Source organism: Nycticebus coucang, chromosome 21, assembly GCF_027406575.1.
Source record: "Nycticebus coucang isolate mNycCou1 chromosome 21, mNycCou1.pri, whole genome shotgun sequence".
Taxonomy (NCBI): Eukaryota; Metazoa; Chordata; class Mammalia; order Primates; family Lorisidae; genus Nycticebus; species Nycticebus coucang.
The window spans coordinates 40,620,042-40,643,474 of NC_069800.1; the positions used below are offsets into that span (position 1 = coordinate 40,620,042).

The 23,433-nt window shown below is 44.6% G+C and overlaps 1 protein-coding gene across 6 annotated transcripts in view; it reads left to right on the forward strand.

The window, feature by feature from the left end:
• The window catches only part of ZNF341 (zinc finger protein 341), a 65,034-nt gene that overhangs the window by 36,512 nt on the left and 5,089 nt on the right, over positions 1-23,433 (forward strand). For all 6 annotated transcript variants that reach the window (XM_053574617.1, XM_053574613.1, XM_053574614.1 and 3 more), the window contains 3 exons: positions 3,513-3,721; positions 16,667-16,763; positions 18,708-18,840. In XM_053574617.1, coding sequence (XP_053430592.1) covers positions 3,513-3,721; positions 16,667-16,763; positions 18,708-18,840 — 439 coding nt within the window. The remainder of the gene's footprint in view (positions 1-3,512; positions 3,722-16,666; positions 16,764-18,707; positions 18,841-23,433) is intronic.

A 23,433-nucleotide genomic window follows, 5' to 3' on the forward strand; every position in this document is an offset into this window, starting at 1 on the left:
AGGCAGCAATCCAAACACCATGACCAAAAAGGGGTTATCTGGGCAGCGCCTGTGGCTCAAAGGGGTAGGGCGCCGACCTCATATGCCGGAGGTGGTGGGTTCAAACCCAGCCCCAGCCAAAAAAAAAAAAAACTGCAAAAAAAAAAAAAGGGGGGGGGGTTATCTTTTCTTTCTTTTTTTTTTTTTTTTGTGGTTTTTGGCCGGGGCTGGGTTTGAACCCGCCACCTCCGGCATATGGGACCAGCGCCCTACCCCTTTGAGCCACAGGCGCTGCCCAGGGGGTTATCTTTTCTATGTCTTTTTTTTTTTTTTTTTTTTTTTTGAGACAGAGGCTCACTTTGTCAGCTTCTGTAGAATGCTGTTCCATTATAGCTCACAACAACCTCAAACTCTTGGGCTCAAGCAATTCTCTTGCCTCAGCTTCCCTAGTAGCTGGAACTACAGGCGCCCACCACAACACTCAGCTATTTTTTTTTTTTGAGACAGAGTCTATGTCACCCTCAGTAGAGTGCTGTGACATCACAGCTCACAGCAACCTCAAACTCTTGGGCTTAAGCGATTCTCTTGCCTCAGCCTCCCAAGTAGCTGGGACTGTAGGCGCTTGCCACAGTGCCCAGCTATTTTTTTGTTATAGCTGTTATTGTTTTTTTGTTTATAGCAGGCCCAGGCCGGGTTTGAACCCACCAGCCCCAGTGTATATGGCCAGTGCCCTAACCACTAAGCTATGGGTGCCAAGCCAGGCTATTTTTGTTGTTGTTGTTGTTTGTTTAGCAGGTCCAGGCCAGGTTTGAACCCACCAGCCCTGGTGTACATGGCCAGTGCCCTAACCACTGAACTATGGATGCTGAGCCTTCTATGTCTTTTTTAGCAGCCAAGAAACATTCCCTAGAAACACTCCATGGATCTACTGTTGGTCAGAGCCTGTGCAGGTGCTTTATCATTTAGGAATGTTTTATTATCCTGCCCATAGTAGAAAACTGGCTTAATAGAGTTTTATTTCTCTCACATCAAAAAAAGTCAGTGTTAGGCTTGTATAGTGGGTCAGATATGTCATTATAGACTCAGGCTGCTTCTGGCTTTCTGCTCCGCCATCCTTTGCTTATGGCAGTCATCCTCAAGGTTGCAGATTGGCTGCTGTATCACCATCCACTGCATCTGTATTCCAGTCAAGACAAATGTAAAAAGCAGAGAGAATTTCTCCAAGGAAGATTTTGCCTTTGCATTCTGTCATCCCCAAAGACTACTGCCTGTGTGTCATTGGCTAGAAAGGAGTCACATGGCTGAGCTAGATGTAAGGGGCCAGGGCAATCAAGTGTTGTAACTTGGCATGTTGCTACCTTGAGCAAATCAGGGTTCACTTCGTTGGGAACAAAGAATGTGTGACACTGTGTAGGCAAGCAGCAGTATGTGTTCCTTATCAAAGTATAATTTTCAAAATGTTAAAAACAATACAGATGGGCGGCACATGTGGCTCAGGGGGTAGGGCTCTGGCCCCATATACCAAGGGTGGCGGGTTCGAACCTAGCCCTGGCCAAACTGCAACAAAAAATAGCTGGGTGTTGTGGCAGGCGCCTGTAGTCCCGGCTACTCGGGAGGCTGAGGCAAGAGAATTGCTTAAGCCCAGGAGTTGGAGGTTGCTGTGAGCCGTGTGATGCCACGGCACTCTACCGAGGGCAATAAAGTGAAACTCTGTCTCTACAAAAAAAAAAATAGCTGGGTGTTGTGGCGGGCGCCTTTAGTCCCAGCTACTCGGGAGGCTGAGATAAGAGAATCACCTAAGCTCAGGAGTTGGAGGTTGCTGAGAGCTATGACACCACAGCACTCTACTGAGGTCGATAAAGTGAGACTGTCTCTAAAAAAAAAAATAAATAAATAAATAAATAAAACAATACAGATGAGACTTGAACATGAATCAGAATTTTACTTAATACAGTGATGAGGGAACTGGAAGGATGACAAACCTGGTTCAAAAGAGGATTTGAGATGCTGATATCTATACCTAGTAACCGTCAGTGAAATAAAGGAATACTGAAGTCAGATTGCGAAGTTAAATACAATCAGGTTAAAAATCCTACAAGATAGCAAAGCCCATGACTTTTGGGGTTATCTTCTCTAGCTGACAAAAATCAATGCTTTGGATCAGGTTTTTGTAAGTTAGCATTTAATTTTACTTCATCCCCAGAAAGTGAGATGAGCCTAAGTAGGCTTAGTAAAAAGCAGTTCTCAAAAGTGAGGTCCCCAGGCCAGCTGCAGCATCATCACCTGATTATTCCTTGTTAGGAAGGCACATTTTCAGACCACCCAGATCTGCTGAATCAGATACTCCAGGGGTGGCACTCAGCAATCTGTGGTTCTGATGCCCTCTCAAGTTTGAGAGCCGCTCCTCTAGTATGACATTAAAAAGCCTCGCAATCATTTTGTCACCAGGTCTTGGATAATTTTTCTAAATATATTGGCTCGCCGCTTGTAGCTCAGTGGCTAGGGCTCCAGCTTCATACACTGGAGGTGGCAGATTTGAATCCAGCCCGGGCCTGCCAAACTACATTGACAACTATAACCAAAAATAATAGCCAGGCATTATGGCGTGCATCTGTAGTCCCAGCTACTTGGGAAGCTGAGGCAGGAGAATTGCTTAAGCCCAAGAGTCTGAGGTTGCTGTGAGCTGTGACACTAAGGCACTCTACCGAGGGCAACATAGTGAGACTCTGTCTCAAAAAAAAAATGGCTTGGTGCTGTAGCTCGTAGCTCAAGTGGGTAGGGCACCAGCCACATACACAGGAGCTGGAGGGTTTGAATCCAGCCTGGGCCTACCAAACAACAGTGACAACTACAACTTAAAAATAGCCAGGCATGGTGGCGCCTGTGGCTCAAGGAGTAGGGCGCTGGTCCCATGTGGCGGGTTCAGACCCAGCCCCGGCCAAAAACCACAAAAAAAAAAAAAAAAAATAGCCAGGCATTGTGGCAGATGCCTGTAGTCCCAGCTACTTAGGAGGCTGAGGCAAGAGAATCGCTTCAGCCCAAGAGTTTGAGGTTGCTGTGAGCTGTGATACCACGGCATTCTACCCAGGGCGACAGCTTGAGACTCTGTCTCAAAAAAAAAAAAAAATATATATATATATATATACCCATGCTACACAGAGCCTGAGGGGAGGGTAAAGGGGCCATTGTCACTGGCTGGGAGGAGAGAATCATCACAATAAAACCAGAGCTCCATTTCTATACTATGAAGAATAGAGTATGAATGTTTTTATCACAACAAATAAGTAAGCAAGGAAATGGTTATGTTAATCAGTTAGATGTAATCATTCCACGTGGTATATCAAATCAGCATATTGTATCCCATAAATGCGTAAATGTACACAGTTATTATTTAATAAAGAATTAAAAAAAAACAGGCCTCCAGCAGCAGGGGAGCAGGGGGAACAATGTTGGGGTCCTCCAGCAATGTCCTAGGCCATGCCACAGCAGGGGTAGCTCTCCTGCTTCCTATCACCTGCCTTTTTCCCCCCAAGGTATACAAGTGTGTGGTCAAGAGCTGTGCCCAGACATTCCCAAAGCTCGACACATTTCTGGAGCACATCAAGAGCCACCAGGAGGAGCTGAGCTACCGCTGCCACCTCTGTGGCAAGGATTTCCCTTCACTATACGACCTAGGTGTGCACCAGTACTCCCACAACCTCCTGCCACAGCACAGCCCCAAGAAGGACAGCGCTGTCTACAAGTATGTGCTCTCCCACTCCCTTCTCCCCAGGTGGACGGCGGGTAGGCAGGGGCACAGTGGTCTGTGGCCTTGGTGCTTCTGACTGCTCAGGACCAGTGAGTTACTCAAAGGGGCACGGAGGCCCCCAGCTGGGATCTAGTCTGACAGAGTTGGTCTGGGCCTTGGCACTAGGATGGAGGAAAAGATATTGGCTGTCTTTATATTATTATTATTATTATTTTGAGATAGTCTCACTCTGTTGCTGTGGGTAGAGTGCTGTGGCGTCATCATAACTCACAGCAAACTCAAGCTCTTGGGCTTAAACGATCCTCCTGCCTCAGCTTCCCAAGTAGCTGGGACTACAGGCGCCCACCATGATGCCTAGCTAATTTTTCTATTTTTAGTAGAAATGGGGTCTTACTCTTGCTCAAGCTGATCTTGAACTCCTGAGCTCAAGCAAACTATCCGCCTCACTTTCCCAGAGTGCTAGGATTACAGGTGTGAGCCACCATACCTGGCCATCTTTTTTTTTTTTTGGATAGTGTCTTACTTTGTTCGTCTTCCAGTATGGTCATAAAGAAGTTCTCTTTGGCAGAAATGGTGAAGGGCTTCCTCAGTTTTGCCACTTGCTTTTAATCCTCAGATTTTCAAATAATCTTCTTTGAAGGTATCAATCCTGTGATCATCATTGTTGAGTTTCTTTCTCTTGAGTATCTTCCTGTCCCTCTGCCAGGCCCTCCTTTGCAAATGGTATTATCTGTAGATATCTAACATCACTTTCATGACTTCATGAAATCGTACATTTTTGCCTTGGAGTCATTTTGTTTTGTATTTGTCCTGTGTGATCTGAGAGCAGCTGCTTCATAAAGCTTACACGTGCAGATGGTGGTGAAAGGCGAGGAGGGGGTTTGTCTTGAGGTTCCTTCTAGCTCATTAGTGAATGTTTTCATGTTAGAATGGCTTCTCTGGGCAAGGCGAGGTTACTCACACCTGTAATCCTAGCACTCTGGGAGGCCAAGGTGGGTGGATTGCCTGAGCTCACAGGTTCAAGACCAGCCTGAGCAAGAGCAAGGCCCTGCCTCTAAAAATAGCTAGGTATTGTGGTGAGTGCCTATAATCCCAGCTACTGGGGAGGCTGAGGCAAGAGAATCGCTTAAGTCCAAGAGTTTGAGGTTGCTGTGAGCTATGATGCCGTGGCACTCTACCAAGGGTGACAAAGTGAGACTCTGTCTCAAAAAAAAAAAAAAAGAAAAAGAATGATTTCTCTGTGCAGACTTGTATCTGCAGGTATTTGGCTGATGACTCTGTTAACGAGGCCCCCTGTAACTCCTGAGTGAGGTTTCTGAGGTTCAGAAATAAGTTATTCTGGGTATAGACCTTGAACTTAGAATGCATAGACTGCTCAGGGAGACAGGTGTATAAATAAATGCTACCATACACACATATATAAGGTATGTAAGTATCACAGTGGAATGCAGGTAAAGGAAGCTGTCTCAGGAGCAGTGGTATTTGAAATGGGCTTTGAAGGATGAATAGGAGTTTGCCAGGTAGACAATAGGTGGGATGGAGTGTATTCCTAGCAGAGGAACAGCCAGTGTAGAAATAGAAAATAGCAAGTGTTTTAGAATGATTTTTGTGTAGAAATGGGAAGGGGATATTTAGATGGGACTTGTAGGAGAAAGTGGGGCCAGGACATAAAAAGCCATATAGAGAGCTTTTATTTATTTATTTATTTATTTATCTTTTAAGGTTTCACATTTGGGTGATAATTTTTTTTTTTTTATTGTTGGGGATTCATTGAGGGTACAAGAAACCAGGTTACACTGATTGCATTTGTTAGGTAAAGTCCCTGTTACAATTGTGCCTTGCCCCCAAAAGGTGTGTCACACACTGAGACCCCACCCCCTCCCTCCTTCCCTCTCTCTGCTCTTCCTTTCCCCCAGCTCCCTCCCTCCTTCTCTCTGCCTCTGCTTTCCCCTTCCCTCACCTCCCACCGTGTCATTAATTGTCATGTCTATCAAAATTGAATACATAGGATTCATGCTTCTCCATTCTTGTGATGCTTTACTGAGAATAATGTGTTCCACTTCCATCCAGGTTTATACAAAGGATGTAAAGTCTCCATTTTTTTTTTTTTTTTTTTTTTGAGACAGAGCCTCAAGATGTTGCCCTGGGTAGTGTGCTGTGGCATCACAGCTCACAGCAACCTCCAAGTCCTGGGGCTCAAGCAATTCTACTGCCTCTGCCTCCCAAGTAGCTGGGACTACAGGTGCCCACCACACCGCCCAGCTATTTTTTGGTTGCAGCCATCATTGTTGTTTGGCGGGCCCAGGCTGGACTTGAACCTGCCAGCTCAGGTATATGTGGCTGGCGCCTTAGCCGCTTGAGCCACAGGTGCCAAGCCAAGTCTCCATTTTTTTTAATGGCTGAATAGTATTCCATGGTATACATATACCACAGCTTGTTAATCCATTCCTGGGTTGGTGGGTATTTAGGCTGTTTCCACATTTTGGCAATTATAAATTGAACTACAGTAAACAGTGTAGTGCAAGTGTCCTTATGATTAAAGGATTTTTTTCCTTCTGGATAGATGCCCAGTAATGGGATTGCAGGATCAAATGGGAGGCCTAGCTAGAGTTCTTTGAGTTTTTTTTTTTTTTTTTTTCTTTTTTTCAGTTTTTGGCCAGGGGCAGGCTTGAACCCACCACCCCTGGTATAGGGGACCAGGCTTGAATCCACAGTTTTGAGATTTTGTGATGTGGGCCATTCTCGCTGGGGTTAGATGATATCTCAGGGTGGTTTTGATTTGCATTTCTCTAATATTCAGAGATGATGAGCATTCTTTCATGTTTGCTAGCCATTTGTCTGTCTTCTTTAGGGAAGGTTCTATTCATCTCTCTTCCCCATTGATATATGGGATTGTTGGCTTTTGTCATGTTTATTAATTTGAGTTTTCTGTAGATCCTAGTTATCAAGCTTTTGTCTGATTCAAAATATGCAAATATCCTTTCCCATTGTGTAGGTTGCTTTGGTTGTTGTCTATTTGCTTTGGTTGTTGTCTCCTTAGCTGCACAGAAGCTTTTCAGTTTAATTAAGTCCCATTTGTTTATTTTTGTTGTTGTTGCAGTTGCCACGGCAGTCTTCTTCATGAAGTCTTTCCGCAGGCTGATATCTTCCAGTATTTTTCCTATGCTTTCTTTGAAGATTTTTATCATTTCATGTCTTAAATTGATCCATCTTGAATCAATTTTTGTGAGTGGAGAAAGGTGTGGGTCCAGTTTCAGTTTTTTACATGTGGATATCCAGTTCTCCCAGCACCATTTATTGAATAGGGAGTCTTTCCCCCAGTGTATGTTCCCCAGTGTATATTGGTTTATCGAAGATTAGGTGGTTGTAAGATGTTAGTTTCATTTCCTGGTTTTCTATTTGATTCCAAATGTCTATGTCTCTATTTTTGTGCCAGTACCATGCAGTCTTGACTACTATGGCCTTGTAGTATATAGCCTAAAATCTGGTACGCTGATGCCCTCAGCCTTGTTGTTTTTTTTTTTTTTTTTGAGACAGAGCCTCAAGCTGTCACACTGGGTAGAGTGCTGTGGCATTACAGCTCACAGCAACCTCCAACTCCTGGGCTCAAGTGATTCTCCTGCCTCTGCCTCCCAAGTAGCTGGGATTACAGGCACCTGCCACAATGCCTGGCTGTTTTTTGGTTGCAGCTGTCATTGTTATTTGGCAGGCCCGGGCTGGATTTGAACCCGCCAGCTCAGGTATATGTGGCTGGCACCTTAGCGGCTTGAGCCACAGGTGCTGAGCCAGCTTTGTTTTTATTACTAAGAACTGCCTTAGCTATACGGGGTTTTTTCTGGTTCCATATAAAACGTAGAATCATTTTTTCCAAGTCTTGAAAGTACAATGTTGGTATTTTAATAGAGATGGCATTGAATTGTAGATTGCTTTGGGAAGTATAGACATTTTAACAGTGTTGATTCTTCCCAGCTATGAGCATGGTATGTTCTTCCATTTGTTAATATCCTCTGCTATTTCCTTTCTTAAGGTTTCATAATTTTCTTTTCTTTCTATTTTTTTTTAGGGACAGAGTCTCACTTTGTCGCCCTTGGTAGAGTCCTGTGGTGTCACAGCTCACAGCAACCTCCAACTCCTGGGCTTAGGCGATTCTCTTGCCTCAGCCTCCTGAGTAGCTGGGACCACAGGCACCCGCCACAATGCCTTGCTATTTTTTGTCGCAGTTTGGCCGGGGCTGAGTTTGAACCCGCCATCCTCGGCATATGGGGCCAGCGCCCTACTCACTGAGCCACAGGTGCTGCCCCATATTTTCTTTATAGAGGTCCTTCACCTCTTTTGTTAGGTATATTCCTAGGTATTTCATTTTCTTTGAAGGTGTGGTGAAGGGAGTTGTGTCCTTAATTAGCCTCTCATCTTGACTGTTATAGGCCTATACAAAGGCTACTCACTTGTGGACATTGATTTTATATCCTGAGACATTACTGTATTTTTTGATGACTTCCAGGAGTCTTGAGTCTTTGGGATTCTGTTAGTATAAGATCATATCATCAGCAAAGAGGGAGAGTTTGACCTTCTCTGCTGCCATTTGGATGCCCTTTATTTCCTTGTCTTGCCTAATTGTACTGGCTAGAACTTCCAGCACTATGTTGAATGGTAATGGTGACAGAGGGCAACCTTGTCTGGTTCCAGTTCTAAGTGGAAAGCTTTCAGTTTTACTCCATTCAGTAAGATATTAGCTGTGAGTTTGTCGTAGATAGCTTCAATCAGTTTAAAAAATGTGCCACGTATGCCTATACTCTTCAGTGTTCTAAAGAAAAGGATGTTGGATTTTATCGAATGCTTTTTCTGCATCTATTGAAAAGATAATATGGTCTTTGTTTTTGCTTCTGTTGATATGGTGGATAACGTTTATGGACTTGCATATGTTAAACCAGCCTTGCATCCCTGGGATGAAACCTACTTGATCATGATGTATGACTTTTTTAATGATCAGCTGTAATCTATTGGCTAGGATTTTGAGAGAATTTTTGAGAGGATTTTTTGAGAATTTTTGCATCTTTATTCATTAGTGAAATTGGTCTGAATTTCTCCTTGTTAGTTGGGTCTTTTCCTGGTTTTGGTATCAGGGTGATGTTTGCTTCATAGAACGTTTTGGGGAAGATTCCTTCCTTCTCAATTTTTAGGAATAATTTCTGCAGTATGGGAATAAGCTCTTCTGTGAAGGTTTGATAGAATTCTGGTGTGAAGCCATTCAGACCAGGGCATTTTTTTGTTGGGAGATTTTTTATCATTTCTTTGATCACAGTGCTTGAAAGTGGTCGTTCAGGAGCTCTTTATCTTCCTGGCTAAGTCTAGGGAGAGGGTGTGATTCCAAATATTGATCCATTTCCTTCACATTGTCAAATTTCTGGGCATAGAGTTTCTGGAAGTATTCAGAGCTATTCAGAGATACAAGATAATCTCTTGTATTTCTGTGGCATCAGTTGTTATTTTCCCTTTATCATTTCTGATTAAGGATACTAGAGATTTTCTTTTCTTTTTTTTTTTTTTTGTAGAGACAGAGTCTCACTTTATGGCCCTCAGTAGAGTGCCGTGGCATCACACAGCTCACAGCAACCTCCAACTCCTGGGCTTAAGCGATTCTCTTGCCTCAGCCTCCCGAGTAGCTGGGACTACAGGCGCCCGCCACAACACCCGGCTATTTTTTGGTTGCAGTTTGGCTGGGGCCGGGTTTGAACCCACCACCCTCGGTATATGGGGCTGGTGCCTTACCCACTGAGCCACAGGCACCGCCCGAGATTTTATTTTCTATTTCTAGTTAGTCTGGCCAAAGGTTTATCTATTTTTTTCAAAAAACCAACTCCTTGTTTCATTAATTTTCTGAATGATTCTTTTGTTTTAAATTTCATTAATGTCTGATTTAATTTTGGATATTGCTTTTCTTCTGCAGGGTTTTGACTTCGATTGTTCTTCTTTTTCCAATTCTATAATATGCCTTGTGAGTTTGTTGATGTGCTATCTTTCTGTTTTTCATATGTAGGCACCTAAAGCAATAAATTTTCCTCTCAGGACTGCTTTTGCAATATCCCACAGGGTTTGGTAGTTTGTGTCTTCCTTGTTGTTATGCTCACGGAAGTTAATGATTTACTCTAATTTCTTCCTGTACCCAGCTGTCATTCAGCATAAGGTTGTTTAATTTCCATGCCTTTGTGTGGGGTTGAACGTTTTTGTAGGAGTTGAGTTCCACTTTTAGTACCTTATGGTCTGAGAAGATGCAAGGTAAAATCTCAATTCTTTTGATTCTGTTGAGGTTTGTTTTGGTGTCCTGGGATATGATCAATTTTGGAGAATGTTCCATCGGGTGATGAGAAGAATGTATATTCTTTATCTTTGGAATGGAGTGTTCTATATACATCTATCAAGCACAGTTGTTCTAGGGTCTCATTTAAGTCCCTTATATCTTTTTTTTTTGAGGTCCCTTATATCTTTTTTTTTTTTAAGTCCCTTATATCTTTGTTTAATTTCTGTTTAGAGGATCTTTTTTGAGAGGAGTGTTAAAATACCCTGTTATTATGGTGTTATAGGATATCATATTGCTGAGACTAAGTAAGATCTGTTTTAAGAATCTGGGAGCAGGCAGTGCCTGTGGCTCAGTGGGTAGGGCGTTGGCCCCATATACCAAGGGTGGCGGGTTTAAACCAGGCTCCAGCCAAACTGCAACAAAAAAAATAGCCAGGCGTTGTGGTGGGCGCCTGTAGTCCCAGCTACTTGGGAGGCTGAGGCAGGAGAATCGCTTGAGCCCAGGAGTTGGAAGTTGCTGTTAGCTGTGATGCCATGGCACTCTACCCAGGGCGACAGCCTGAGGCTCTGTCTCAAAAAAAAAAAGAAAGAAATATCTTCTTCTTGTATTTTTCCCTTCATCAATACGAAGTGACCATCTTTGTCTTTTTTGACTTTAGTTGCTTTAAATCCACATGTATCTGAAAATAAGATTGCAACCCCTCTTTTCTTCTGGATTCTGTTTCCCTGAAAAATTGTCTTCCAACCCTTAACTCTGAGTTTTAATTTATATTTTGAGGCAAAGTGTGTTTCCTGCAAACAGCAAATGGATGGCTTGTGTTTTTTAATCCAGTCAGCCAATCTATGCCTCTTCAGTGGGGAATTCAAGCCATTAACATTTATTGAGATAATTGATAAGTGTGGTAGCATTCTATTCATCTTATTTTGTGAAAGTTCAGGGGCAGCACCTGTGGCTCAAAGGCGTAGGGCGCCAGCACCATATGCCAGAGGTGGTGGGTTCAAACCCAGCCCTGGCTGAAAACTGCAAAAAAAAAAAGAAAGTTCACTGCTTAGTTGTGTCTTTTGCATCATTGTGGAAGCTAGGTTCTGTTCTTTAATTTCTAGGTGCTTACTTTGCTGGTGGTCCATTGTGATGGTCAATGTGTAGAATAGGTTAAAATATTTCCTATAGAACTGGTCTTGTTGTGGCAAATTTTCTCAATGTTTGCATATCAGTTAAAGATTTGATTTCTCCGTCAATTTTAAAGCTTAGCTTTGTGGGATATAGAATTCTGGGCTGGACATTGTTCTGTTTAAGTAGATTAAAGGTAGATGACCATTGTCTTCTTGCTTGAAAAGTTTCATTAGAGAAGTCTGCAGTAACCCTGATGGATTTGCCCCTGTAGGTCAATTGGCGCTTACTGCTGGCAGCTTGCAAAATATTTTCTTTTGTCTTAACTTTGAACAGTTTCATCACAATGTGTCTTGGAGAAGCTCTATTTAAGTTGAGGTGACCTGGGGTCTGATATTCCTCTGAAAGGAGTCTGTCAGAATCTTTGGGAAATTTTGATTTATAATGTTCTCTAGAATGGCTTCCATTCCTCTGGGGCATTCTTCCCCTTCTGGGATACCTATAACTCGTATGTTTGAACTCTTCATAAAGTCCCATAATTCTGTCAGTGAACATTCTGCTTTCTCTCTCTTCTTTTCTGCCTCTTTGACTATATGAGTTATCTCAAGAGCTTTGTCTTCTATCTCAAGAGCTTTGTCTTCTACCTCTGAGATTCTTTCTTCTGCATGATCTAATCTGTTGTTGATACTTTCTGTTGCATCTTTAATTTCCCTAATTGCTTCAGTTCCTTCAGCTCTGCTATATCCTTTCTATATTCTTCACATTGTTCATCTCTTATTTGATTCTGTTTCCAAAAGGATTTCCTTTTCGTTATTTTCCACTTTCTCAGCAATTTCCTTCATTGTTTTCATCATCTGTATTTTAAATTATCCTTCTGTCATTTCTAACATTTATAGGTGGAATCCTCTGAAGTAGCTACCTCACAGTCCCTTGGGGGGGGTGCTCTGGACTGGTTTTCCTCTTTCTTTTTCTTTTTCTTTTTGAAACAGAGCCTCAAGCTTTCACTCTGGGTAGAGTGCTATGGCATCGCAGCTCACAGCAACCTCCAACTCCTGGGCTTAAGCGATTCTCTTGCCTCAGCCTCCCAAGTAGCTAGGACTATAGTTGCCCACCACAACGCCCGGCTATTTTTTGGTTGTAGTTGTCATTGTTGTTTGGCAGGCTTGGGCTGGATTCAAACCTGCCAGCTCTGGTGTATGTGGCTGGCACCTTAGCCACTTGAGCTATAGGCGCCGAGCCGTCTGGACTGGTTTTTTATGTTGCCAGGATTTTTCTGCTGATTCTTCCTCATGAGTGTATTCTTTTACCTGTTTCCTTGCCCTAATTTTCCTTTCACTTTCTCTTGCTCTTTAATTTACTGTGCCTGTGGCCTAAGGTTTTTGTTTTTTTTTTTTTGTGATTTTTGGCCAGGGCTAGGTTTGAACCTGCCACCTCCGGCATATGGGACCGTTGCCCTACTCCTTGAGCCACAGGCACTGCCCATGGCCTAAGGTTTTGATGAGTTCTTTTGGTACAGGACCAGAAGGATGAGAAGATTGAAGAGCAAGAAGGGAAAAAAGATTTAAAAAAAAAAAAAGGAAAAAAGAGAAAGGAGGTGGGGTATGTAAATGGGAATATTGACAAAAAGAAGAGAGGTGTAGAAAGAGGGAGACAAGAGTAAGATAGGTATATAGTAGGGTACTTTGATCCAACCTTAAACCCCCCCAACCTCTGGGAGTGCTGGGTTGGGTGGTTCCCTTGAGGTCAGCAACTCTTTGCCTGCCTGTTCTGACACAGTACCCCACCTCCACCAAGTAGAGTGAAAAGACAAAAATAATATAAATGGAACCAAAACAAACATGCAAAAAACCTTACAGGATAAAATTGGGGGAAAAAAACAAATAATAGGGGCAGAAACACTAGCAAAAATGAAGTTCTATTGTCAAAGAAAGCAACAATGGAAATTTATATTTAAACTAGAAAAATGAAGAAAGAAAAAAAAGAAAAATCTAGAGGGAAAATGTAGAAATAAAACAAATAAAAAACAAACTGAAAACCAAAAACAAAGCAGTATATATATCTTGCTGAATACTGTCTGGGCAACAGGTGATCTTCTGGGGTATGAGATGTTAATCACAATGCTGATACAACTGTACAAGAGGGAGACTGGAGGCCTCTGCTGGTTTCTTAAACCCCACAGGATTGGGACCCTAAATCTCTCCTCAGCCTGGTTAAAAGACACTTTAAACTGTTAACCTTGGCTAAGCAGAAGCTTTCCCAGGAAAGCACTTGTCCCTGGGATCTCTCCTGGCATGGCTGCCCACTTAACCAGTGTGCCAAAACTGGTCTCACACTATGCCCCGGAGGGCCAAGCATGTAATCTGCCAAACACTGAAATCTCCGCACCTCAGTCCCTGCCTTTTGGCTGCTCAGTCACTAGATTACTAGCCCGAGATCTCTGGGCCCAATCCTCGCATTGTGACCCTGAGGGCGGGGCCTGCAGGGGCAGTTCTCCCAACTGTGGCTGCGTGGGTGGCCCACAGCCGAACAATATTAGCTCCATTCCGGCTCAGTGCTCAGTCCGGGGCCCTAGACAACGCTTCAAGTCATCCACACTCTCGCCCACGTTCTCCCAAAGTAGCTCAACCAAGTGCCCAAGTCCAAAAAAACAACAAAGCCCACAGGTAAAGCCTTACTGCTTATAATCTTGCTGTTGCTGTAAGTGGGTGGCCTCCCACCAAACGAATGCACGCTACCACTTGCCAGTTCTTCACTGCTTTTGTCCTCCTCGTGGGGTCCAGAAGTCTCTCACTGTCTCCCTGTGTCCCCAAAGATATGTTTCTGGGCAGATCCGACCAGCCAGACATGCCTGGAGTCTTCTCTCCCCAATCTCACCATGCCCGGTTGCAAATAGGTTGTTACTCGGCTGCTATTTTGCTCCTCCTTATATTTATTTTTTGAGACAGTCTCACTCTGTTACCCAGAAGTGCCATGGCGTTAGCCTAGCTCACAGCAACCTCTAACTGGTGGGCTTAAGCGATCCTCCTGGCTCAGCCTCCCAAGCAGCGAGGGGTACAGGTACCTGCCACAATATCTGGCTAATTTTTTCTATTTTAAGCAGAGACTGGAGTCTTGCTCTTTCTTGCTCAGGCTTGAATCTCAAGTGATCCTCCCACCTCAGCCTCCCAGAATGCTAGGATTATAGGTGTGAGCCACTGCATCTGGCCATAGAAAAGCTTTGAGAAATTGACAGAAGGACTGGAATTCAAGAAATGGGATATAGGGCAACTTGTCCCAGGGGAGAAGGGGAGATGGGGTCAAAGAGGCCAGCCAAGGGGCGGCACCTGTGGCTCAGTGAGTAGTGCACCAGCCGCATACACCAAGTGTGGCAGGTTCAAATCTGACCCTGGCCAAACCGCAACAAAAAAATAGCCAGGCGTTGCGGCAGATACCTGTAGTCCCAGCTACTCAGGGGGCTGAGGTAAGACAATCACCTAAGCCTAAGAGCTGGAGGTTACTGTAAGCTGTGATGCCATGGCACTCTACTGAGGGCAACAAAGTGAGACTCTCTAAAAAAAAAAAAGAGGCCAGCCAAAGGGCAGAGATTTCTAGTCAGTGATGAGTAATTCCCATTTGTGTTTAGGGAGAGCTTTCTTTTATTTTTGCCCTTACACTGTGTGGATTATCTGCGAATTCCTAGGGCAATGTGACTTTCTAGGGTGAGATGCCAAGCTCTGACTTAGGGACATTGATTCCTATAATCCTGGGAGGTAGGTGGTATTCTCCCCATTTTGAAGATGACAACACTGGGGCTCAGAGAGAAGTGACCTGCCCACTAGAGTAACAACATCAACACAGAGCTAAGACTCAAATCCTAGTCTGAGACCTTGAAAGCCTCACAGCTCTGGGATTTTGATTTGCTGGTTGAGGATTACACCCAGTGCTAGCGGCCCTGTGCAATTGTCTTGCAGGACCAGAGAACCAGTGGCCCTTTGTAGATGTTGGAGCTGCTGTCCTAGCCCTAAAGTAAGGCCTCAGTAGGCAGGCCACCATCTGGATGTCCAGAGGTTCTAGTGGCTGGGCGTGGTGGCTCATGCCTGTAATCCCAGCTCTCTGGGAGGCTGAGGTGGGTGGATCGTCTGAGCTCATGAGTTTTAGATCAGCCTGAGCTGGAGAGAGACCCCATCTCTAAAAATAGTCGGGTGTCGTGGCGGGTGCCTGTAGTCCCAGCTACTTGGGAGGTTAAGGCAAGAGAATCCCTTGAGCCCAAGAGTTAGAGGTTGCTGTGAGCTATGATGCCATGGCACTCTACTGGAAGCAACAAAGTGAGACTCTTTCTCAAAAAAATAAAAAAATAAATAAGGGATCTAGAACCACATGGCTGTACTTAAATCCCATCTTGACTACAAACCATAAGAATGACTTTGAGCCAGGTATTCAACCATTCTGAGCCTCAGTTTTCTCATTTGTGAAATAGGGATCACAGTGGTGCCCACCCTATTGAACTATTTATAAGGGTCAGGTAAGACAGGCTGAGGCACTTAGACATGGTACCTGGAACATGTAGGTGCTGAATAAATGTGATTGCTACAGTTATTATTGTTTGTATTACTAAATACAGGTTTGGCTACATGCAATAGAGCCCCAAAATGACAGTGGCTTACACATGTAAGAGTTGATTTGAGCAGGGATGGTGGCTTTGCCATATTTTCAAAGTTTAGACCCCTTCATTCTGGTTCCTCTGTTCCCATAAGCCACATTCCCTGGCCTGCCTGAGGATATATTCCCAAACCTCTCAAGTGAATTTTTTGTGCATGCAACTATATCATTACTATATTTTTTATTTAAAAATAAGATTTATCTAGCTTGGCTTGGTGGTGTACAACTATAGTCCCAGCTACCTGAAAGGCAGAGGCAGAAGTATTGCTTGAACCCAGGAGTTTGAAGTTGCTGTAATGATCACGGCACTCTACCCAGGGCAACAGAGCAAGACTCTGTCTAAAGAAAAAAATAAAAATAAAAAATAAAGGCTTCCTCTGGCTGCCCTGTGGAGATGGACTACAAGGGGGACCGTGGGAGCAGACAGGTCAGTGAGAAGGCTACTGCCCATGTCTGAACAAGAGGTTATGTCAGTTCAGATGAGGACAGAGGCAGTGGCCATACAGAAGAGTAGATGGATTTGAGACTGAGTCATTAATAAATATAGATTTTTGGCCAGGCCCGGTGGCTAACACCTATAATTCTAGCACTCTGGGAGGCCAAGGTGGGTGGATAGCTTGAGCTCACGAGTTCGAGATCAGCTTGAGCAAAATTGAGACCCCTGTCTCTACTAAAAATAGAAAAACTGAGGCAGGAGGATCGCTTCAGTCAGAGTCAGAGGTTGCTGTGAGTTATGATGCCATGGCATTCTATCCAGGGTGACAGCTTGAGACTGTCTCAAAAGAAAAAAATATATATAGCCTTTTGTGTCCTGATGTCACCCTTGGGGTGGGGGGCTTGTCCCTGTGTCTGCTGGGTCTCCTTTCTCACCTCTCCTGCTTCTTCCCACTTAGGTGTGTCAAATGCGTCAACAAATACTCCACTCCTGAAGCCCTGGAACACCACCTGCAGACCGCCACTCACAACTTCCCCTGCCCACACTGCCAGAAGGTGGGTGCCTGTAGCCACATAGGAGCAAGAAGGTGGAGGGTACACACCTCACCCTTTCATCCTCCCCTTCTATCTCAGTACATGTAGGTTGGACTCAAGGACTTCTCCATAGATGACACTGTATCTTTGAAGAGCAAGAGCTCTGCTGCCCATCTCAGCTGCTACATTCCAGGTGTGGCCATTCTGGGCTGCTGCTGAGCCAGGCGAGGATGGGCCATATAGGCTGAGGCCTCTCCTGGGTCCAGGCCCGGCCTCTGAGCAACCACCTCCCAGCTTCCTAATGGATTATTATCCTTATTATTATTGGTTGTTCTTGTCGGTGACTCTGGAAACCCTCACTAAAACCTGTTCCTAATATTATCAAATATCCAGGAAGTGTTCCAATACCCAGCTATCTCAAATCATCATGACTTTTTTTTTTTTTTTTGAGGCTAAGTGTCACTGTATCGCCCTTGGTAGAGTCCCGTGGCATCACAGCTCTCAGCAACCTCAAACTCTTGGGCTCAAGCTATTCTCTTGCCTCAGCCTTCTGAGTAGCTGGGATTATAGGTGCCTACCACAATATTCGGCTATTTTTGTTGTTGTTGTTATTGCAGTTGTCATTGTTGTTTTAGCTGTCCCAGGCCAGGTTAGAACCCGCCACCCTTGGTGTACGTGGCCGGTGCCCTATCCACTGAGCTACAGGTGCCAAGCCCATCATTACTTTTGTAAACTTTAAATCAGGTCCATAAGTTGTGATAGACTGATAACTACATAAGTTTCTATTAATCAGCAGTTCCCCAACCATTGCTTCTTTTTTTTCCCCCCCTTTTGTTTGCTAAAGAAACTGAGCCATTGGTCCTGTGGAGTTTCCCACAGCCTGAATTTTGCTGATTATGTCCCCCTAGTGTGTTTAATTTGTTTCTGCATCCTGCTCATTTTCTTACAACCTTACATAGCAGATTTTCCAGGGCAGCCCTGGTTTCACTTTGGCCTCATTCTAGATGTTTCTAATTATATAGCCTAATTTTGAGCTTTGGAATTTGTGATTCAAGTAAAAGATATCATGAATTGAGCAAGATTCATGTGCCAGACACTATTCTGAGCATTTTACCTGAATTGACTCATTTATACTCTAGGAGGTAGGTGTACTCTTACTATCCCCATATGACAGATGGGGAAACTAAGGCACAGAAAGGTCACCCAGCTAGGAAATGATGGAGCTAATAAGTAGTAGGGCAAGTTGAGTCTGTGCCCTTGACTACCACTTTACCAAGTGAATGAATGAATGAATGAATGCCTTTTCTTTGCTTGAATTGAAAAGAGATTTTGGCTTCTATGTTTTCTGGTTTTTAATTACCTTTGCATTCATTCCTGTAGTTATTTGTTCATTTTTTCCATTCATTCCTCTACTTGTCAGTTATTTGCCTCGGGCCCTGTGCTGGGGAACGAAAGCTCTTTGTCCTCTTGGAGTTCCTGTGTAAGCAAAGGGCTGTCATCCAGTGGGTTAAATGCTGACTTAAAAGTATGGGTGGACATTCAAAGGCAGAATTTGCTTTGCCTGGCATGCCATGAAAGAGTCATGGATGGCTTCAAAAAAGCAGTGACACTGAGTTTAGTCTCAAAGTTGAGGTCTGAGTAGGAATTTGTCAGAGAGAAAGGCCCTCTGGGTAGGAAGAATATCTTGGATGGAAGCTCAGAGCAGGAATGTTTTAGCGGGGCTCATGGGTAAGTGGTGGGAACCATGAAACTAAGAAGATAAAAAAAAAATCTGAGGGCTGAGTCTGAACTCTAGCCTGGGTGACAGAGTTAAAAAATTAAGATCTGAGGGCTGAGTCTGACACCGTGGGCCACGGGCCCTGGGGGTCAGAAAGAAAGGTATCTCCCTAGGGCTGGAAATGAAAGGCCCTTGAGCTGAGGGGCCCTGGTGAATCAGACTTGAAGTCCACACTTCTCTTCTGCCAGGTATTTCCTTGTGAACGCTACCTGCGGCGTCATCTGCCCACCCATGGCAATGGGGGCAGGTTCAAGTGCCAGGTATGCAAGAAGTTCTTTCGGCGGGAGCACTACCTCAAACTGCACGCTCATATCCACTCAGGTGGGTGCTCTGCCCCCTCCCAACTCCTGTCCAGCCCCCTCCTTCTCAGACCATTCCCACAGGGCAGCTAGAGATGTCTTTCTAAAACATACAAATGGGGCGGCGCCTGTGGCTCAGTGAGTAGGGCGCCAGCCCCATATGCCGAGGGTGGCGGGTTCAAACCCAGCCCCGGCCAAACTGCAACCAAAAAATAGCCGGGCGTTGTGGCGGGCGCCTGTAGTCCCAGCTGCTCGGGAGGCTGAGGCAAGAGAATCGCGTAAGCCCAAGGGTTAAGAGGTTGCTGTGAGCCGTGTGACGCCACGGCACTCTACCCGAGGGCGGTACAGTGAGACTCTGTCTCTACAAAAAAAAACAAACAAAAAACTAAAAAAAAAACAAAAAACAAACAAACAAAAAAAACATACAAATGATCAGGACATTCTCTGCTCCAAACTTCCCAGTATTTTCTGTTTTGTCCTGTTCAATTTTAGTTTTTACAGTAACCACCAACAGGTTGTGGTTTGTAGTTTGCAGCTGGAAAAATACTCCTAATTCCCTTCCCCAAAGGTAACTCTTTTTTTTTTTTGAGACAGAGTCTCAAACTGTCACTGTGGGTAGAGTGCCATGGCGTCATAGCTCACAGCAACCTCAAACTCTTGGGCTTAAGCGATTCTCTTGCCTCAGCCTCCGAAATAGCTGAGACAATAGGCACCCACCACAACGCCCAGCTTTTTTTTTTTAGTGGTCTAGTGTGGCTTATTTTGGTTTAATTGTATATCTGTACAACATGCTTCCTTACTTTTATGAAAAATAAGCACATGATACACTGTGTGCCCTTTTTTTCATATCAATATACCTTGTTCTCTGACAGCACCTTGTTTTTCACAGCTGTAGTATCCCTGTGTGGACTTTTTTTTTTTTTTTTTGTAGAGACAGAGTCTCTCTCTATGGCCCTCGGTAGAGTGCCGTGGCCTCACACAGCTCACAGCAACCTCCAACTCCTGGGCTTAAGCGATTCTCTTGCCTCAGCCTCCTGAGTAGCTGGGACTACAGGCACCTGCCACAACGCCCGGCTCTTTTTTGGTTGCAGTTTGGCCAGGGCCGGGTTTGAACCCGTCACCCTCGGTATATGGGGCCGGCGCCTTACCAACTGAGCCACAGGCACCGCCCCCCTCCGTGGACTTTTTATCTGGTTTTAGTCAGTTCTGTATGGATGAACACTTAAATTATTTTTCACCTATAAGTTTGTACACAGAATGTGATGTGGGTCCCTTTGCAAGCTTTCTGAGTATATTTGTAATGTACGTTTTTAGCAGTGGAAATGCTAGGTTAAAGTGTATGTGCAGTATTAAGTTTTAGTTTGGGATAATGGTAAGTTCTAGAGATACATGGTGGTGATGGTTGCACAACAGAGCAAATGTACTTAATGCCACTGAACTGTACACTTAAATGTGGCTAAAATGGTAAATCTTAGGGTATATGTATTTACCACATAAGTGCTCCTACTTAGCACTTTGGGAGGCGTTGGTGGATCACTTTATCAGCCAAGGTGTGAGACCAGCCTGGGCAACCAGCAAGACTCACTTTTTAAAAAATACAAAAAACTAGTCAGGTGTGTTGGTGTGGGCCTATAGTACCAGCTACTGGGGAGACTGAGTCAAGAGAATCACATGAGCCCTGCAGCTTGATTTGAGATTTCAGTGATTAGGCCGCTGAACTCTAGCCTAGGTGACAGAGTTAAAAAAAGAAAGAGAAGTTAATTTGGATAGATATTACCAAACTATTCTCTTTATGGGTTTTTAAATTATTATTCAAAAGTGATATGTGCTCATAAAATGGAAGCAGACTGGGCACGGTGGCTCATGCCTGTAATCCTAGCACTTTGGGAGGCTGAGTGCCAGGTGGATTGCTTACACTCAGGAGTTCAAGACCAGCCTAACCAAGAGTGAGACCCTGTTTCTATTAAAAATAGCAAAAATTGGATGGCGCCTGTAGCTCAAGGAGTAGGGGCGCCAGCCCCATATACCAGGGGTGGTAAGTTCAAGCCCAGCCCCGGCCAAAACAGAAAAAAAAAAAGCAAAAATTAGGTGGACATTGTGGCAGACACCTGTAGTCCCAGATACTCAGGAGGCTGAGGCAAGAGGATTGCTCAAACCTAGGGGTTTGAGTTTGTGTGAGCTATGACACCATGGCACTCTACCCAGGGCAACAGAGTTAACTCTGTCTCAAGGGGAAAAAAATGGAAGCAATATAGAAGTACATAGAATAGGGCAGCGCCTGTGGCTCAAAGGGGTAGGGCGCCGGCTCCATATGCTGGAGGTGGCAGGTTCAAACCCAGCCCTGGCCAAAAACTGCAAAAAAAAAAAAAAAAGAAGTACATAGAATAAAATGTTAAATTCTTCCTTTCTCTCTCCTAACACTGCCACCCCTTCTGTATCTTCTTTTGAGACAGAGTCTTACTTTGTTGCCCTAGTTAGAGTGCTGTGTTGTCATAGCTCAGAGCAACCTCAAACTCTTGGGCTCTTCTTGAGTCAAGACCCACACTAGACCAGGAGTTACCTTTGGGGAAGGGAATTAGAAGTATTTTGCCAGATGCAAACTCAAGTCATCTTCTTGCTTTAGCCTCCTGAGTAGCTGGGACTATAGCTACACACCCAGCTAATTTTTTTCTATTAGTAGAGACAGGGTTTTGCTCTTGCTGGTGTTAACTCCTGAGCTCAAGTAGTCCACCCACCTCAGCCTCCAAGAGTGCTGGGAGTGCAGGTGTGAGCTGCCACGCCGGCTGTATCTTCAGTATATATACAGAAGCACATGGCTAGGGCTTTGGGAGTTATGAGGATTGTGTTTTTTCTAACAAAAATGGGACCATGTTAAGTTGTTCTACAGTTTTCTTTCTCCCCTGGGAATATGTCTAGGAGGTTTGTCCAAATCAGGAAACACAGATTGACCTTAATCTTTTTAAGGATATAGTGCATTCCAATGTAAGAACCAGAATTTCCAAATCAACTGGATTGGCTTATTTATTGAGACAGAGTCTCACTTTGTCGCCCTCAGTAGAGTGCTATGGTGTCATAGTTTACAGCAACCTCAAACTCCTGGGCTCAAGTGATTCTCTTGCCTCAGCCTCCCAAGTAGCTGGGACTACAGGTGCCCACCACAATGCCAGGCTTTAATTAATTAATTTATTTTTGAGACAGTGCCTCAAGTGGCATCATAGCTCACAGTACCCTCCAACTCTTGGGGTCAAGTGATCCTCTTGCCTTAGGTTTTTTTTTTTTCTTTTTTTTTTTTTTAGTAGAAACTGGGTCTTGCTTTTTGTTCAGGCTGGTCTTGAAGCTATGCACCAGCCTCAGCCTCCCAGAGTGCTAGGATTACAGGTGGGAGCCACTGCACCCGGCCTTCAGTCAGTCTTCTCGTCTATAAAATGGAGATTGTGGTAGTACTTGTCCCATGGTTTCTTATGAGGGTTCAGTAAGATAGTGAGATTTCCTCCTTCCCCATGGTGGACGCCATTGCAGCGAATGCCATGACCTTCCACCCTGCCCAGCAGGCCACACCTCAGACTCACCCTTGGCTCCTCTCTTGTTCACACAACCCATGGTCAATCCATGGGCAAGGGCTGCTGTTCTACTTTCCCAACATAGCTTGTCTTGAACAATTCTTGTCTATTGTACACCAATGTGTATTGTAACACACCTGTCTATTGTATCCACACTCACTTCTGTCAGCCAGAGGGAGCTTGTTGTTTTTTTTTTATTGAGACAGAGTCTCACTTTGTCACCCTTGGTAGAGTGCTGTGGCATCATAGTTCACAGCAACCTCGAACTCTTGGGCTCAAGTGATTCTCTTGCCTCAGCCTCAGATGTCCACCACAATGTCCGGCTATTTTTTGTGTTTGGTTAACAGGCCTCGGCTGGGTTCGAACCCACCAGCCCCGGAGCATGTGATCGGCACCCTAACTACTGAGCTACTGGTGCCTAAGAGGGAGCTTGTTAAAACCTTAAGTGGATCCTACGTGCTCAGGCCTGTAATCTTAGCACTCTGGGAGGCTGGGGAGGGTGGATTGCTTGAGCACAGGAGTTGGAGACCAGCCAGAGCAAGAGCAAGACCCCATCTCTACTAAAAATAGAACAACTAGCCAGGTGTAGCGGTACACACTTATAATCCCAGCTACTTGGGAGGCTGAGACAAGAGGATGGCTCAAGCCCAGGAGTTTAAGGTTGCTGTGAGCTATGATGCCATAGCACTTTACCTGGGGCAACATAGTGAGACTCTATCTCAAAAAAAAAACCCCAAACTAAAAAACCTTAAGTGGATCCTGTCCTTTCTCTGCTGAGGGCCTTGCATGGCTTCTCATTTGGTTGGAGTAATAGCCAAAGTCCTTAGCGTGCCCTCCCAGGTCCTCCTAGTAGGGCTTGGCTGCCTTGCTGACTTTGCCTCCTGCCTCATTGTCCCTCCACACCCTCAGTTTCAGCCGCACTGGCCTTCCCGTTGGACCTCAGACACCAACGTGTTTCTACCTCAGGGCCTTTGCGCTTGCTTTCCCTTCTGGGCTGGAACCCTCTCCCAGGTCTCCACATGGCCTGCTCCCTTGTTATGGCAGGTCTCTTCCAC